Below are 15,781 nucleotides of genomic sequence, written 5' to 3' on the forward strand. Positions count from 1 at the left end.
TATGACGACTCGTTACGACTTAATTTTGCGACGGTATTTCTTTAAGGCTTCTTGCCAAATAAAAATCATGGGTCTACACATGACCTGAAACCGATTTACATATTATCAGTAATAAAAGTTATCTACATAAATACTATGAAGAAGTTTTATAGCTAAATATAAATATATCAAAACACAGAAGCGCCTTAAATTTACTTCTGTAAACCAATATATGTTTTTTGAGTGCAAGAAAAATGACATTTAGTATTAAGACCGGTTACCAGTAAACCGGTGACGAGAAATAGAAATCTTGCTTCTCTGTTCTCTTTTTTTCTCATCCTGGCCAGTAAACATGGTACGTTGTGTAATTTCGGACAAAATCTGCAATAATCCTACTTATATTACGATAAAACTGTATTTAAATGCTTTAGAATTGGTTCATAAGCATTAAGGAAGATAGTAATGTTGAAAATTAGCAGAAGGGATATTTGCAAAAGTAGAGAAATTTTATTTGGAAGTGTCAGCTTTTTACGTTACGATAAGCTAAGATTCAGCCAATATTGTTGGCGGATGTGTGTTCGTTATTATGTTTTTTAGTTCGTAAGGCTATTCAGCAATATGTTGTAGCAGTAATTTTTGTTCTAGTCGTACAAAATTTATCTAAAAGGTATTAGTTTGTAAATCGACAATTCGAAAAAAATGTCTTCGTAGCTCGATTTACAATAACACAACTGTTAGATATGTTGTTGAAATATTGTATGCATAGTTAATACTCAAAAGAAAGATTTACAGTAATTATTGGTAAAAAGTTTAGATTAAATTTATTTAAATGTAAACAAAGGGCTAGAAACAGTAAACTTCAATTCCGTCACGTCACGTATTAATTTCTAAGAAGAGTTGAGCGGTGTTACAAGCAATGCAGACCTAAATAGCATGTGGAAACATTGTTGAGTAAAAAGCAATACTTATAGCTGTTTGCTTTAACAAATAGCATACTGTAGTGAAACTAAAGTAATATAAATATGTCATAAAAATGGGTATTGGCTAGAGTTTCTGCCTATTTAGTTACAAAAACTGAAGCTAAGTTGCTATAACAATAAATATACACTGAACTATTTTTAAATGATAAGTTTTAAAATTATTGCCGAAACATATTGTTTTACAAAGTGAACACACATTTAACTTTGTTATGCATTTTTGTGCAGACTAAGGGAACATCGAGTTTTGGAAAGCGGCATAACAAGACACATACCTTGTGTCGCCGCACCGGTAGATCAAACTACCACATCCAAAAGAAAAAGTCTGCCAAGATGAGTGAATGTAAGTTATTCTGTTCATTTGTTCAAATTTATACAACAGGGCTTGTGATATCGTGGTTGCGCTCATTGGCATTATTTGTAGCAAGTGGCTCGTAGTTCCATTGTATACTCCAAAAATAGTATTGTAAATTCAATAGGCCATTCCATCAATATTTTACGCCAATTTGGTCATAGGCGATAACCACACCAAGACATTTAACGGGAAGAAACTGGGAATGCATATTCAACTATGCTAGTCACATTTTGAATGTAGCTTGGGATTTGGATCGCATTCCACAGCCCTTTTGCCAAATATATCTTGGAGTGGAATGATTGCCCAAAACTATGCCATTAAGACCATTTGGCAGGAAATGTGCATTTACAATAAAAAATAAGCAGTCTTTTGCATGTATATGTAGTCCTATTTTAGGACTTTTTCAATCAAGTTTAGTAGAATATTTGGCCAAACAAAAGTAGGATTTTGACAAAAAAAAAGTTGGCACAAATCTCTAGCGGCTGCAGGTTGTATAATGCATTTGTATGTTAGTTTGTGGCACTGGCAGATGTGTTGGGTACGTCTGTTAGATTGAAAAAAATATAGTTTAGAATTTAAAAGGTCTGACCAATACACTACAATCTTGTAATCTTGTTTCAGTCAATTGGTCTCGCAAGGCAAAGAGGAGACGTACAACTGGAACCGGAAGAATGCGTCATCTTAAACTTGTTAACAGGCGATTCCAGTAAGTAGCAGCTTGCTATTGAATTTATTTAATCAATTTTTCTCCTATTGCGTAACTATCTTATGTACTTCAACCCTGCAAAAAAATTACATTTATTACTTAAATATTAAATATTACAATTTCCAATGTTTTTCTTACCTTTAATTTTTTTTGGTATAGCAATTTGGAACACATTATCTTACAAGTATAGCAAGTCTTACAGCGGCAGATTAAATTTCCCTAATCGTAAACTGTTTTACAATTGCGCAGTTGACAAAAAGACTGCTTTCCAAAAACTCCAAAGCTAAAATTTGTCTGGCTCAAATGTAGAACACTGGTCTAGACCCTTTGGGGTACATGGACAAGTTTAATTAGGGTCTATGAAGGACCAATTAAAACGTTTAATGTGTAAATTGAAAAATGTAATTTGATTTTCAAGAAAAAACAAATTGACAGTTCTATGGCGCCTTGATGTATTTAGAGTTTAGACTACTTCATTTCTCTTTTGTTGGACTAAAAACAGCAGTTTTTTAGTCTACCCGTTTAATTATGTCATCTCCAAACACTGATCCACAGTCATGCGAACCAACAAAAATGTTAATTGCAGCTGCGTTAAAATAATTTTAACAACCCCTGGTCTAGAGCAATTTAGTAGAATATATATATTCTCTCTTTATGTCTTTGTGTGATGTTCAAATGTATTATTTGCAGCAACGGATTCCGTGAGGGACAGACCCCCAAGCCAAGACAAAGCAAGTCGCAGGCAAAAGCATGAAACAGCAGCAACTCCAAGATGAGCAATGTTGATTCGTTTGATTGCCAATAAAATTTCAACCCTCATCTCTCTGTTGTTGTATTAGGACTTTTGAAAACCAGCGTGTGTAATAACTGACACTTAAAGGCCATTTTGCAAAAAAGTTTGGCTTTGAACTATTATTAAAAATAAGGTTATTATAAATATACAGCAATTCACTCAAAGAAGGCGTCTTTCACTTACCAGCCAACAATACATTGAATGGAAAGTATTCCACCATATGCTGTTCCAAATTTACAGTTTGCTGCGTCCTCTAGGTTTAAATCTTGGTACTGCGTCCGCCGGTTTCGAATTGTCTTATAGCCCTGATTTACGTTATGATTGTTAATCAAATTGGTTCTAACGCAAACCCTTCATAATACTCGAGCACGAATCGCAAAACCTCGTTTTAGTCCAGGAGTCGGCAACCTTATTCTAGTCGCGGGCCCAAACTAAACTCAGAAAGGTCTTTGCGGGCCGCACAAAATGATAACTAAGAATTGTATTATTGAAATGTTAAAACAACTGTGAATCAGGTGGGGCTCGGGTTTTTTGTATTTAAAAACGTGCTTAATTACATTTACAGGGGCCGTAAAGCGTTGACGCAAAGCGCGAAAAAAGCGTTTGTTTGGTTTAAAATTTGAGTTCACACGTTCGTCATCCATACTACTAATAAAAAGTGTAATAAAACTATTTTGAGGAACGCGATTACATTTAAAGTTAATTTAGCTCAGGGTTTGTTAACCTTTTCAAGTCTAGGCAAACCTGGCGAGCGAAGCGAGCGCGATTTTTTTGGGTGGTTACACCGGTATTTCTTTTAATTTCTAGCAAGTTTTTATTACAATGCAGAAAATAAAAATAAGAAAATGTTTAAAAATGTCCAATATTTTTTAATACGTTTTCGGTTTTTCGCGACACGGTAAAAATCGCTGGTCTAGTTACAAAGGCAGCATCTAAGCGTAAACAAACCGGACGTAGAATAAGCACTCGCGCGAAGCGCGAAAATTTTTCGCAATTAGGTAGTTTAAATAGTCGTTTGTGAAATAGAAAAGTTTGTGAAATAGACTTGTGTCTAATTTGTCAAAGAGGCGGCGGGCCGGATGAATTCCATCGGCGGGCCGGATCCGGCCCGCGGGCCGTAGGTTGCCGACCCCTGTTTTAGTCCATTGGCCCAAAATTGATTCGCCTGGCGGAATCACTCATCTCGTAATAATGGTATTTGTTTCCAAAAAGCTTTGTCGCGAATCTTGCGAGAATTAATAGTCTTACGATTATTTATAATTAGCTTCCTACCAAACTGTGGAGTAAAATACCACTACCTGTTGTTACGCATACTTTTCCGTTAGGTGGTGTACCGGAGCAGTATTTGTTTCTTAATGAACCACATCTTTTTTCTAATAAATCTATTTAAATATAGCTATGAAAACATTCAGGGTATAAATGTCCATTAATAACGGATTGAAGCCGATACCCGACGCCAAGCGGTGGCATCTGGGGCAATAACATTTTAATGGGAATTTTAACCATGATTTGCAAACGCATAATTTTTAACTTACAAAGTAAAATTACTAAAAACTGTAGTTTACGAACTGAAGGCAGCTACACTTTAAACTGAAGAAGATTTCGCTTTAATAACCAAACAAAAGTTACCTTTGAATGTTTCGCTTTTATCAATTTTTCCTATTTGAGCGTAGCAGTAACAATAAAATATCGGCTATATATGTATATATATATATATACGTATTTATATCGGGTATAGTTATCAGAATAAAATGTCGAGTATTGGACATCCCTATCGACTCACTAACACCAAAATGGTAACTTTACTTAGTTTAAGGCCAAGTGCGTAACGCGCGACAGCTGGCAGCAACCACAGCCAAATATTGGGTAACTTTTTACAGTAATCGACAAGCTCCTAGAGCTAATATAGACGTGGCGCGACACTGCTTCTATATCGGTACTCAAACATTAGAGGATCACGCGATTCGCTTTAAACAATGTGGGACAAATAACTAGCCACACAGGGGCATAAATTAGGATGAGGGTAGGAGAAGGGTGTTATCTTATACGTTTCAAAAACACACAGAAATAACCGCTTCAAGGTATTACATTCTTATATACTGTGACCAGGGATGACTTCTTATATAACGTGGTCAGGGGCGACTTCTTATATAACGTGGTCAGGGGCGACTTCTTATATAACGTGGTCAGGGGCGGCTTCTTATATAACGGCGGGTTGAGGGGGACGTGGCCCCGTCAAACTGCATTTTTGGTCCATTTTTATTACTTAAATGCAATAATTTGCCTATTTTTTAACTGAGTGAATGCAAAAAACTATATGTTAAGAGAATGTCTTTAGGCCATTTTGATAAAATCGCTTATGCCCAAAGACATCATGCGTCTTATTCAACCATCAATATTACAAAGTTTTGGCATCTCAAACGATACAAATGTTTTTTCAATTTGCGTAATCTGACTTTTGTTTGTTAAAGGAAACATCTATATAGCCTTCATTCTGAAACTTCCAATATTAACCCTAATAAAAATTAAACCAACTGTGTGGCGTTCTTAACTTCATTATGACGTCACCTTTTGGCGTAATTTTCTGACGTCGCAGTATTTCAAATGGTTAATTGATTAAGATTAGTTCTGATCAAGAATATTGTGAAATTTGGAAAGCATCGCAAATGCATGGTTTATTTGCCCCGTTTTCGTTTCACGAGCGTTATGCAACTTACCTGCTTTGTAAAAAAACGCCCCTTAAAAGTCAACACAGAAGGCCCTGGACAGTCGCCCTTATAATAGATACGGGTCGACATTTTACGAACCATACTATACAAGGCAATTAAGCGAGAAGGTATGAAGCAAGTTTTTGTGGCGACAATATTTCTAGCGGTCCTCGCGGCCTCACAGGCAGCCCAGCCTATTGTGAAGACCAACAATGGACAACTGACCGGACTCCAAGAAGCTGAGAGCCAGGTCTTTTACAGGTGGGTCATTTTGTTGGAATTAAGTTTCGAAAACCTATCTCAGTTTATCTCAACCTATGGGTCGCGATCTAAACTTGTGTCGCCGTTTGACTTGGTTTGGTCGCCGACTGCGGTATTTCGAATGGTTCGATTTATTGATAAATCGGTTCTAAGCAAGATTGCTACAAAATTTGAGAAAATTTCGAAGAAATACGAATAGAGCTTGGTGACAACAACTTACCTCTTAAGCTGACAAAGTGCCTGGACGTGACTCCGAACTAAAAACAAGACTAAAATGGCTCTTATTAATTAAATTCGAACTTATATTTACTAATTTCATATGTTTCTTTTACTTACAAAAGTTCAGTGAAGAGAATTGGGTCACAAAGCTTCAATGTTATATTTGCACTCTTAATTTGGGTTGCTGCGATAAGATGAGAAACACTCAACAATCCTTTATCGAATCACGGCTATTTTTCGGTCTGCGAACCCTAATTATTTGTTAAAACTTTTTGCAATCATAAAGAGAACATTTCTCGTAGTCTTTTGGTACGATTTGTTGAACTAAGGCGCAACTCCAAGAGATTATGTATTGCTTTAGTTTTAAGACAGTTTACATACGGTAGATCAGGGTTTCCCAAACTGTGGTCCGCGGACCATTGGTGGTCCGCGACGACTGCACCGGTGGTCCGTGGCGATATGACAACAAATTAAAATGTTACACATACTGTATACGTTGTACAGCAGGGGTCGATAACCTACGACCGGCGAATGGAATTTATCCGGCCCGCAGTCTCTTTGACGAACTATGACACGAGTCCATTTTTGACTATTTTAACTATGTAAATGCGAAAAATGTTCGCGCTTTGCGTTAACGATCTTCATACATCAGGTTTGTTTACGTTATAATGCTGTCATTTGAACTAGATTAGCGCTTTTTGCGCTGTGGAAGACTGACAAGTGCCAAAATGCGTCGCGAACAAACGGAAAAGGTGTTCAAAAATATCGGACATACATTTTTATTTTTGAAATGTAGTAAAAACTTTGAAAGAAATGCCAGTATACCCCCGAAAAATTTGCGCTCGCTTAGCTCGCCAGGTGGACAAACACTGAACTAGATTAACCATTAAGGTTATCGCGTTTTCTCCAAGTGGTTATATTACACTTTTTAATATAAATAACGACGTGTGGACTCGAATTTTAAACCTAACAAACGCTTTTTGTCTCGCTTTGCGCCAAAACTTTACTGCCTCCTTAAAAGTAACTAAACATTATTTCAAGTGCAAAAACATATCCGAAGCCCGCCTGATTTACAGTTGTTGTAACATGCTGTCAGCTTTGGAAATATATAAAATTTGGTTTTATTTATTTTTTGGCTTTATATTGCGGTCCGCGAAAAAACAGATTTACAAATAGTGGTCCGTGGTCCAAAAACGTTTGGGAAACCGTGCGGTAGATAACAAATATGTCAAGTAGAATTTATATAGATGTAACATTTCGTGCAAAATTGGCGTAGGCCTATTCGCGATACGTAAAGTTAGTAATGTGAACCACTTTTCTAAATCTGGTGTACGTACCCAAAACCTGGAATGTTACGCGAATCCTCAATATAACAAAAATATGTATCTCCGGCCAAGAAAAAAAATTTTGTTTTATGACAGATGGATTTTGAAAGTTTGTAAAATAACTTTATATATATTTTTTTTTAACTTTTAAGTTTGTTATCACTTTCTGGAAGCCCATCAGTATTTCCAGCGGGTGTATTTGTCGAATGAACTTGATCACGTAAAATGCAAACACGTTGGAGTTCCTTGCTTCAGTAATAAAGTGGCGCAACGCTGCATCGGACAAATAAAAACAACCTAATTGCTTTTGCCGGTGCTTCACTCAACGTTTTAGGCGCCGAAAATGAATTGCTAGTGCAAGCGCATTTTTTTGCCGCAGAGTGTTTCACTTAGTTGGCCAGCCTTTAACTAACAGCGGTTTGTATCAGTTGAAGGTAAATGACTGAAAAAGCGTCATGCGCATGAAAGTTAATAAAGGTTTGCTGTCAGATATTAACAAATGAGTTGACAAGGTGAAATTATGTTTTCGATTTTTAGTTATTTCGTGTACAAATGATACGCCAAGACTTGACTCTGAAGTGGTAAATTTGTTAATTAAACTTGAAATTCAATTAGACCAGGGGTTCTTAAACGTTTTAACCTAAATTATTTTTCGTGGACCAGGACCGACACAACTTTTTAAAGCTGACGTTATTAATTGACGTTATAAAAATAGTAGACCTGGGAAACCTACGGTTTTCAGTCCAAAGAATTTATTCGGTGCTAAAACGTTTTTTTTAACTCTTTTTTAAAACTTTTCAAATAATTTACAAATATTTTAATTAGGTCATTATGGACACCGTAAAACTAGTTCACGTACCCTTAAGATGTCCATGGGCCCCAGTTTGCACAACCTGAAATATTCTTACAATGCGTACTAAGAACATCAAACCTCATGCAGATGAAGGTGTAATATGAATAAAGTGTTTAAAATGATATCTTTCTTTAAGGGTTTTGATATTCTTACTACGTCTTACTACAACCTCCAACCATTATGCTTTACTTCACTCTTACCGTAACGTTTCGAAACATTTCTATCCAGCGTTCCATTCGCCAAGCCTCCTGTCGGAAACCTAAGATTCCAGAACCCGGAGCCGATTGGTTTCCATGGCGACCGTTTCGCCACCAACAACACGATGGTCGGATGTATTGGGATGCGGCTGATGTGCTCCCTAGGACTCTGCGCAGAATTTGTGCGTTCTTGTTACGTTTTTTTAATTCCGTTGCTTTGGTTCTCTGGTGCTTCGTATAGTTTTGATTAAATATTGCTTTGATTTTTTTTCAAACATTTAATTTATTTCGGTTATTCATGATTTCATTATTTTTGGTTGTTGTTGTTCCATTTTTTTTTGTTTTTTTCTGTTTTTTTGGCTGTTTCGATTTAATACGTGTGGGGTTTTATTGTTTAAATTTTAGTCGTTTTACTTCTTTAAAGAGTCTCGCTGTTTTAATTTTAGTGTTTAGGTTGTTTAATTTTTAGTAGCTTTTTCTGTATTTAATTTGGGTGTTTTTGTTTTCAACGAAAGTTTTGGATTTTTTAGTATTGTTTTAAATTATTTTTTAAGGTTTAGCTTTGGCTTTACAAAACGTGGTTTTGGTCTTGGCATGGTTTGTGGAATTCCCAATATTTAAAGCTTAAATTCAATTTAATGTCAAACAAATTCATAACAGGAAAGCGAAGATTGCCTTTACTTGAACGTTTACGTCCCCAATGATGTTGACCTCACTGACCCCAGCAATCCCCCAAGTGCTGACCACCCTGTGATCATTTGGTTTCACGGAGGGGCATTCTGGTTCGGTAGCGGGCTTTCCCCTATTTACGAAGGAAGGTACCTCTCTGGCGCCACCGACGCCATCGTGGTTACTCTCAACTACAGATACAGTGAGAATTGTTCTGTTTTGTTAATTTTTCTTCATTTTGTGGTAAAATATTAAAATCGACCGCTTTTAAGTAAATTAGTGTATGGCGTCATCCTTCTTTAATTGTTGTATATTCGGCGTTATAGGTTTTGCCAAATAAATTGTAAAAGTGATAGGTTTGTAGCCAAGTTAGCCCCTAGGGAAGTGGTTCTCAACCGGGGTGCCGCGGCACCCTGGGGTGTTATTTCTAATGCCCAAGGGTGCCACAAGATATTTGAGAATTTTTAAGAATCCGATTTATGCTCAACTACAAATTTTATGTAGGATGAAATTGGAATAAGTCTAATTGTAACTTCCTATGTTGTGTAGAGTTGATGTGTGTTGTTCCAGTTCTATTTTCTGTGACATTCTATAGCAATTTACTTACGTAAAAATGATGTAGGGGTGCCACAATTTATTTCTTATTTTTGAGGGTGGGTCGCAAGCCACGAAAGGTTGAGAACCACTGCCCTGGGCCTAGATTCTGTTAAAAGAAGTTTTGATCAAAAATAGGGTTAAATTTAAAAAAGAACGAATCCCGGACGCATATATAGCCACCGGCAGAGGCACCAATATTAAACTCTTTATACATTTTGGTTCAGTTTATTAAACATCAAACGGTCCCAGCTGAAAAATCGAACCATGTTTTGAAAACTGGAAAATATTATAGTTTGTCTTGTCTAGTGCCATTTGGTTTTCTCGCCATGGGTGACCAAGCCCCAGGTAACATGGGGTTAAAGGATCAGCAGCTTGCGATGCGTTGGGTGCAGGAAAACATCGCAATGTTCGGTGGTGACCCAAGCAGGGTAAGTTTAAGAAATAATGACCACATCAAAGTCTAAATATACCCAGGAACTCTAAAAAACTTTTAAAATCCCCCAAAAAACTTACAACATTCCTATAAATACGTGCAAGATGCCATGATTTATTTCAAATTGAAGGAGAGTCGTCTATGATGAATTTAGAGCAAAGAGCCTGCCACAACAATGCAAATTATATTATTTGCTTTAAAAAAAAACAACTTTTATGCGACAAAGATTAATTTGAACAGAGTTATCCACCGTTTTGAAACACCTACAAGTGCTAAATAAATAGCTTATTAATGGTTTAGAAATCGCTCCTAGACTTGGTAAAAGTGTTTGTATGCTTTAACATTTAAATCCGCACGGTATCAACATGAAGACCTTAAAAAGATGTCTTTTATCTAGTTTGTGGTTAAAACCTTTTAAAAAGTATTTGCGCTACTCAAAAAAACATCAGCTCCAACGTCAACTGGCTTGTTTACACTTCTTTAGGTAAATTACTTTTAACGACTAATTAAATTTCCACCAGGTCACGATCTTTGGCGAGAGCGCTGGAGCCCAATCGGTCGGTCTCCATCTAATGTCGAGTGTGAGTGCTCCTCTCTTCAGCCAAGGAATAATGCAAAGCAACCCGGTGGCCTTCACCTTTAAAAGCATCGAAGAAGCACGCGAACAGGGAACCACACTTGCAAGAAGGGCAGGATGCCTCACTGGAAGCTACAACTGCCTAGTGTGAGTTGTTTGTGATTAATAAACCAAATCCATTTGAGATGACCCTTAGTAAAATTAAAATAATTGATTTTCATTTACTTAGCGGCATGACTTTGTTTTGAAGGTATAGGTATAGGGCAGGGCAGGGCTACTCAATTATTTTTAGCAAAGGTCCATTTGCGAAAGTTTAAAATTTGCTTGGGTCCGTTATAACTTTCATTAAACAGTTTACAGTCATACAAAATATAATACGGCAGTGTTGTAAACAAGTCATTTTAAAATGACTTAAGTCCCAGTCAAGTAATTTGTAAAATAACTTAAGTCCAAGTCAAGTATTTTAGAATAAATAACAACTCAAGTCCCAGTCCAAGTCATCAGTTGCGCAAGTCAAGTCACATTCAAGTCATAATTAGAGCAAGTCAACTTCAAGTCATATCCTTGTCATAAAAATAAAACGTTCAACTATTAGAATTTTTAAACTCGCATGAATATGAACAATAACTGAACTAAAAAATAGGGAAAACATATAGCAAGTAATTTGTTATTTGTGCAAAAATTTGGACAAATAGCTCACTTTTATAAAAAAAAATACTTAAAGAAATGCTTTATTTCAACCCAAGTCATTTGTTCAAAAGACTTGTCAAGTCGAGTCATTTGTCTCCGATGACTCCCGGTGAACAAAGGTATATATGCCGTTATCATTGATGAAATACGTTTAAGAAGTAGAGCCTCTGAAGGTTAAATCGCGGTTGTACACGCTTGTATAAATGTTAGAGCAGCCTGCCTCACTGGAAGCTACAACTGCCGCGCGTGAGTTGGTATAATATAAACCAAGGCTGCGATGTCGAAGTCGGACTCGGGACGGAGTTTGTGTTATAGTCTTGACTCGGGACTCTGAGCCGGAAATCGATACTAATCGGAGCCGGAATCGATACTCGACGAAATTTCTCATTTGGTTGGAGTCGCACTCTTGTTATTTTCAACCGATTCTGGCAGCCCTCATATAAATTTAAATGAAAAGTTATATTTATGCCTACATAATTCCTCCCCGTTTGTTTGAAGCATTGTTTGAAGCATAGTGAATTGAGACTGTGTTTGGTGTTTAATAAATATTACACCGCATACAAAGGTAGCCGTCATACGGTTAAATAAATCTTTATATATTTTTAACCTGAAAATATTCAAACTCAAGAATTTCTTGTTTAGAAAAAAATATTTTGAAATAAATTTTGTTTAAAAAATTATTAAAGTTATTCCTGTTTTAAACCGGCAGCCAGAAGAGTAGTGATGAAATCGTGCGAGCTTTCGTTATGGTAATGCTGGGCAACATGGCGAGCGGGGACTTCTACGGTTTCATCGAACCCTTTGCTCCAGTCATCGACGGTGTTGAGTTTACGCAGCAACAAGCCGACGCTTACGCGGTATATAACTGGCTGTACGATATAAATCTCAACTTAATGTTGAATGATATTAGACCAACGGTTCTCAACCTTTTTTCTTTCGTGGCTCATTTTCATTGTACAAGAATTATGTGGCCCAATACATTTTTTTGAAAAACAAAACGGTAAATTAGGTTTGCAACCAAACAACAGAATATATTTTAAAAACAGTTTTTTTATTGAACCATGTGTTAGTGAGATACCTGCGGCTGAACAATAAATTAACATTTCTTCTCAATTCCTTCCCAACCCATTATTCGTGTAAAATGAAGTATAGTGACACAAATGAAACTAAGTAAATCTAGCTTTTTTAAATGGATTTTGATATTCTTACCACGTCTTATACAACCTCCAAACCTTATACTCGGAGAAGAAACAAAACATTTTCTGTTGTTTGATTGTAAAATTTAATATTAATCTAGGCTGGCCAATGGCAAACTGAAAAGAATGTTATGATCGGAACAAACGCTCAAGAGCTCTACCTAGTGTCCGGAATGATTCCAATCCCAATCAACTATGACGTAAGTGTATGACGTCGGTTTATGTTTGTTCATGGTCGAGAACTTTCAAAAAAATTTGACCTGTAAACTTCCTCCTGCGTTGTAGCAAACCAACGGTAAACATCTTATAATTGTGTATTACCGGCAGGCCGGAGAATTTTCTTTTTGAAACGCATAAAATTTTTAAAGATGACGTCACAAATAACGGGACGTCTGAAACAAGTAACCTTTGGAAAACTTAGGTTATCGTTCTATTTAGTGCACAAATATGCAACTGAAATCTTAGTTGAAATACGTTTAAGAAAATGGCGCAATGGATTGGTGAAACAGGGACATAATCTGGTAAAAAGAACTATTTTTAGGGGTACGGCGTAACTGCCCCCCAAAAAATATCTTAACTGCCACCCCGACTTGCGTTCACCCCTGGTTGTCGGATAATAAAATGTTTGTCTTGGGCATACCTAACCTAATGAAATATGTTTTTACCGCCTTTTACCTTTTCGACGCAAACAATATTAATCATCAAAGAAAAAGAAGCTTTAATTCACTTTCCGGCTGTTCAGAAATTAGACACGTTTTAAACAAAGCACAAACACTTGTGTCGTTCCACAGCGCTTCGTTGGTTTGTGCGACATGATGTGGCCTGGGATATCACCTGACGTCATCAAGCTTTACGCCCCGGATCCAACAGTCACTGATTTCAGGTCAGTTCGCACTGATAAAAACATCGCTTCAAAAATATTAAAACAAGTAGAAAAAGTTGCTACTTTTTGTGAAAATGTTTTTTTATGCTGACGTTGAAACGGCAACAACATTTTTTTGAAAACACAACGAACTTCTTCGTCACTTCCTAATAAATCACTTTTGCCAAAAATAATAAAAAATTTGATACTTGAAGACAAAACAACAATGCATATGAACAGTTGAGTAGGCAAAAATCATACTTAAAAATGGGTTATTAAAATTATTCTTAAACAATGGGCCTTTTAAAACATTTTACGCTATTTATTTCCTCACACGGTTTCTGCAGTCTTTGAATAAACAAAATACGGCAAGAATTACCAAAACAACAACGAAGCAGAACAACAGCAAAAAAAAAAACAGGTTAAAAATATCGAAAGTTACGTTTGTTATCTACTCCCAGAGATGCTTATGGTGATATGCTTTCCCACTACGCTTTTACCTGTTCGTCACGCTCGGTTGCGCGCTCAGCAGCCAACACCAAGGACGCCCCGACCAACGTCTACTACTTCACCAACTATCACCCACTCAGTGGACCCGACTGCCCCACCTTAATGGGACCTCTTAAGGTAAAACCAGTTGTTACGTCACGTCCCGTTGTAAGCCATCAGTTGCCCAAGTCAAATTCTAGTAAGAAAGTAAATTTCAAGTGAGGTCATTGACATAAAATTATAATACTTAATGAAATTGAAATATTTCTCCAAATATGACCAATAACTCAACTAAAGTATAGGCTGCACATATTTCCGGAAGATTTGTTCGACGTAAAACAATTTAGATACAACTGACAAACAAAGGCATCGCGAATTTGGCGCGCAAGACGCACTACTGCTAAAAACGTAACTCTAAATCTAAGCTAAAGACGCATCGCGTATACCACAGTAGGTCCCAGACATTCTTATTTACGTCAAAAACGCAGGGTAGAGTTGTACACACTTAACTTTTGTGTATGAATGTTTCAGCCCTCTCATATAATCCCAGTATTCTTAATTTGTTTCCAACTTTAGGCTCTCTGCGGTTATTCGTTCCACGGAGCCGAGTTGTCTTACTCGTGGAGGTCTGGGCCTCATGTGGGACAAACTTACACCGACGAAGAAGTAACTTACGTCAACTCCTGGACCCACTACATCGGTAATACAGTTACGATTAATTAGTGAGATATTTTTCAAACTGCGATGCAAGATCTGAATACGGTTCTAGCAAAATAGAAAAGCCTCTAACATACCAGCAAATGCTTTTTACCACATTCTAATCGTGTTTTCATTACTATTTTTTACTGGAGTTTACAACTGATTTTCTATCTTTTGAAACAGGGATTTTTCGGAGTAAAGTTTCCCACAGAATGCCTTAATGAATTGTTGAGAACCACTGTAGTAAGTCAACTAAAGCAATGATATATGTCGGTTCTGTCCTTGGGAAACCAGTAGCTTTTGACCTCCTTAACCAAAATTTTCATGCTGCCTTTCGTGGCAAGGGAATAAATATAACCCAACAGATATGCTAGGCCTAATGGTAACTCAAGCACTTTAAATTGTTATCGTGCAACCTGTGAGTAACTCAAACACCGGATTTTGGTGCAATAAATGCAGGATAAGCATTGATCCTTTCAGAACATTACCTTTCAAGTTTATTTAACTTTTTTTTAGTTAATTCCAAAGTTTGGATTAATTTTCATGGTTTGAAAGACTTAAAAGACCAGGATTGAATTGATTTTATCACTGGATCCACACTATTTACACATTTACGGCCAATTAAATTTTACACGGTTTTAACATCTTTTTCCATAGGAAACTTCGTGCACAGTGGAAACGTCAACCAGGGAATTCCCTCTGATCTCCAAGGGGCCCTGGGTTCCTTCATAAACTGGCCCCAGTACGCCCCTGGTGAGTGGGTGAGCGCCTCCCTCGACGCCCCACACCCCTCGATGGAGCAAGTTCCCCTCAAGGATTACTGCAGCTTCTGGGATGGGGTCGGTTATGATTTCAAGATTTTTGGTCCCAGTATTGTGAGAGCGCTTAATGAGCTCATGAAGGAGTTTAAATAAATAGTTCTTGATGACGTTCGTTTTGGTTTTGGTTTTGGTTATAGATTATAGAAGATGAATTCAAATTAGGTACACTATGCACGGATCCATATAATGTAGCTTGAAAATTAATTTAAAAGCCAAAAATACCTGTTGGTTTTAAAACGTCTTAATCAATATAATGTCCATTTACTCGACCTTTTTGGCTTTAGAATTTAAGTTAAATTTACATAAGTTGAAAATTAAAAAAAAATCGAAATCCTGTTTAGGCGTATATGTTAATAAAGTAAGATCCTGCAATTT

At 36.8% G+C, this 15,781-nt stretch overlaps 2 protein-coding genes across 2 annotated transcripts; both read left to right on the forward strand.

Annotated features, from left to right (window-relative positions):
• Nucleotides 1-284: 284 nt before the first annotated feature.
• Nucleotides 285-2,836, forward strand: LOC146163244 (large ribosomal subunit protein eL37A-like). Its single transcript, XM_083381741.1, has 4 exons — nucleotides 285-334; nucleotides 1,185-1,299; nucleotides 1,933-2,017; nucleotides 2,708-2,836. The coding sequence occupies exons 1-4, from the start codon at nucleotides 332-334 to the stop codon at nucleotides 2,769-2,771; spliced, it is 267 nt and encodes an 88-aa protein (XP_083237867.1). The 5' UTR covers nucleotides 285-331; the 3' UTR covers nucleotides 2,772-2,836.
• A 2,812-nt stretch (nucleotides 2,837-5,648) lies between these two features.
• LOC146163245 (acetylcholinesterase 1-like) lies at nucleotides 5,649-15,499 on the forward strand. The gene is made up of 11 exons (XM_083383024.1): nucleotides 5,649-5,779; nucleotides 8,405-8,555; nucleotides 9,034-9,244; nucleotides 9,946-10,067; nucleotides 10,594-10,796; nucleotides 12,049-12,196; nucleotides 12,637-12,735; nucleotides 13,327-13,418; nucleotides 13,859-14,024; nucleotides 14,463-14,586; nucleotides 15,243-15,499. The coding sequence occupies exons 1-11, from the start codon at nucleotides 5,649-5,651 to the stop codon at nucleotides 15,497-15,499; spliced, it is 1,704 nt and encodes a 567-aa protein (XP_083239150.1).
• The last annotated feature ends 282 nt before the right edge of the window (nucleotides 15,500-15,781 follow it).

This window comes from Ascidiella aspersa, chromosome 2 (assembly GCF_963924565.1).
Source record: "Ascidiella aspersa chromosome 2, kaAscAspe10.2, whole genome shotgun sequence".
NCBI lineage: Eukaryota > Metazoa > Chordata > Ascidiacea > Phlebobranchia > Ascidiidae > Ascidiella > Ascidiella aspersa.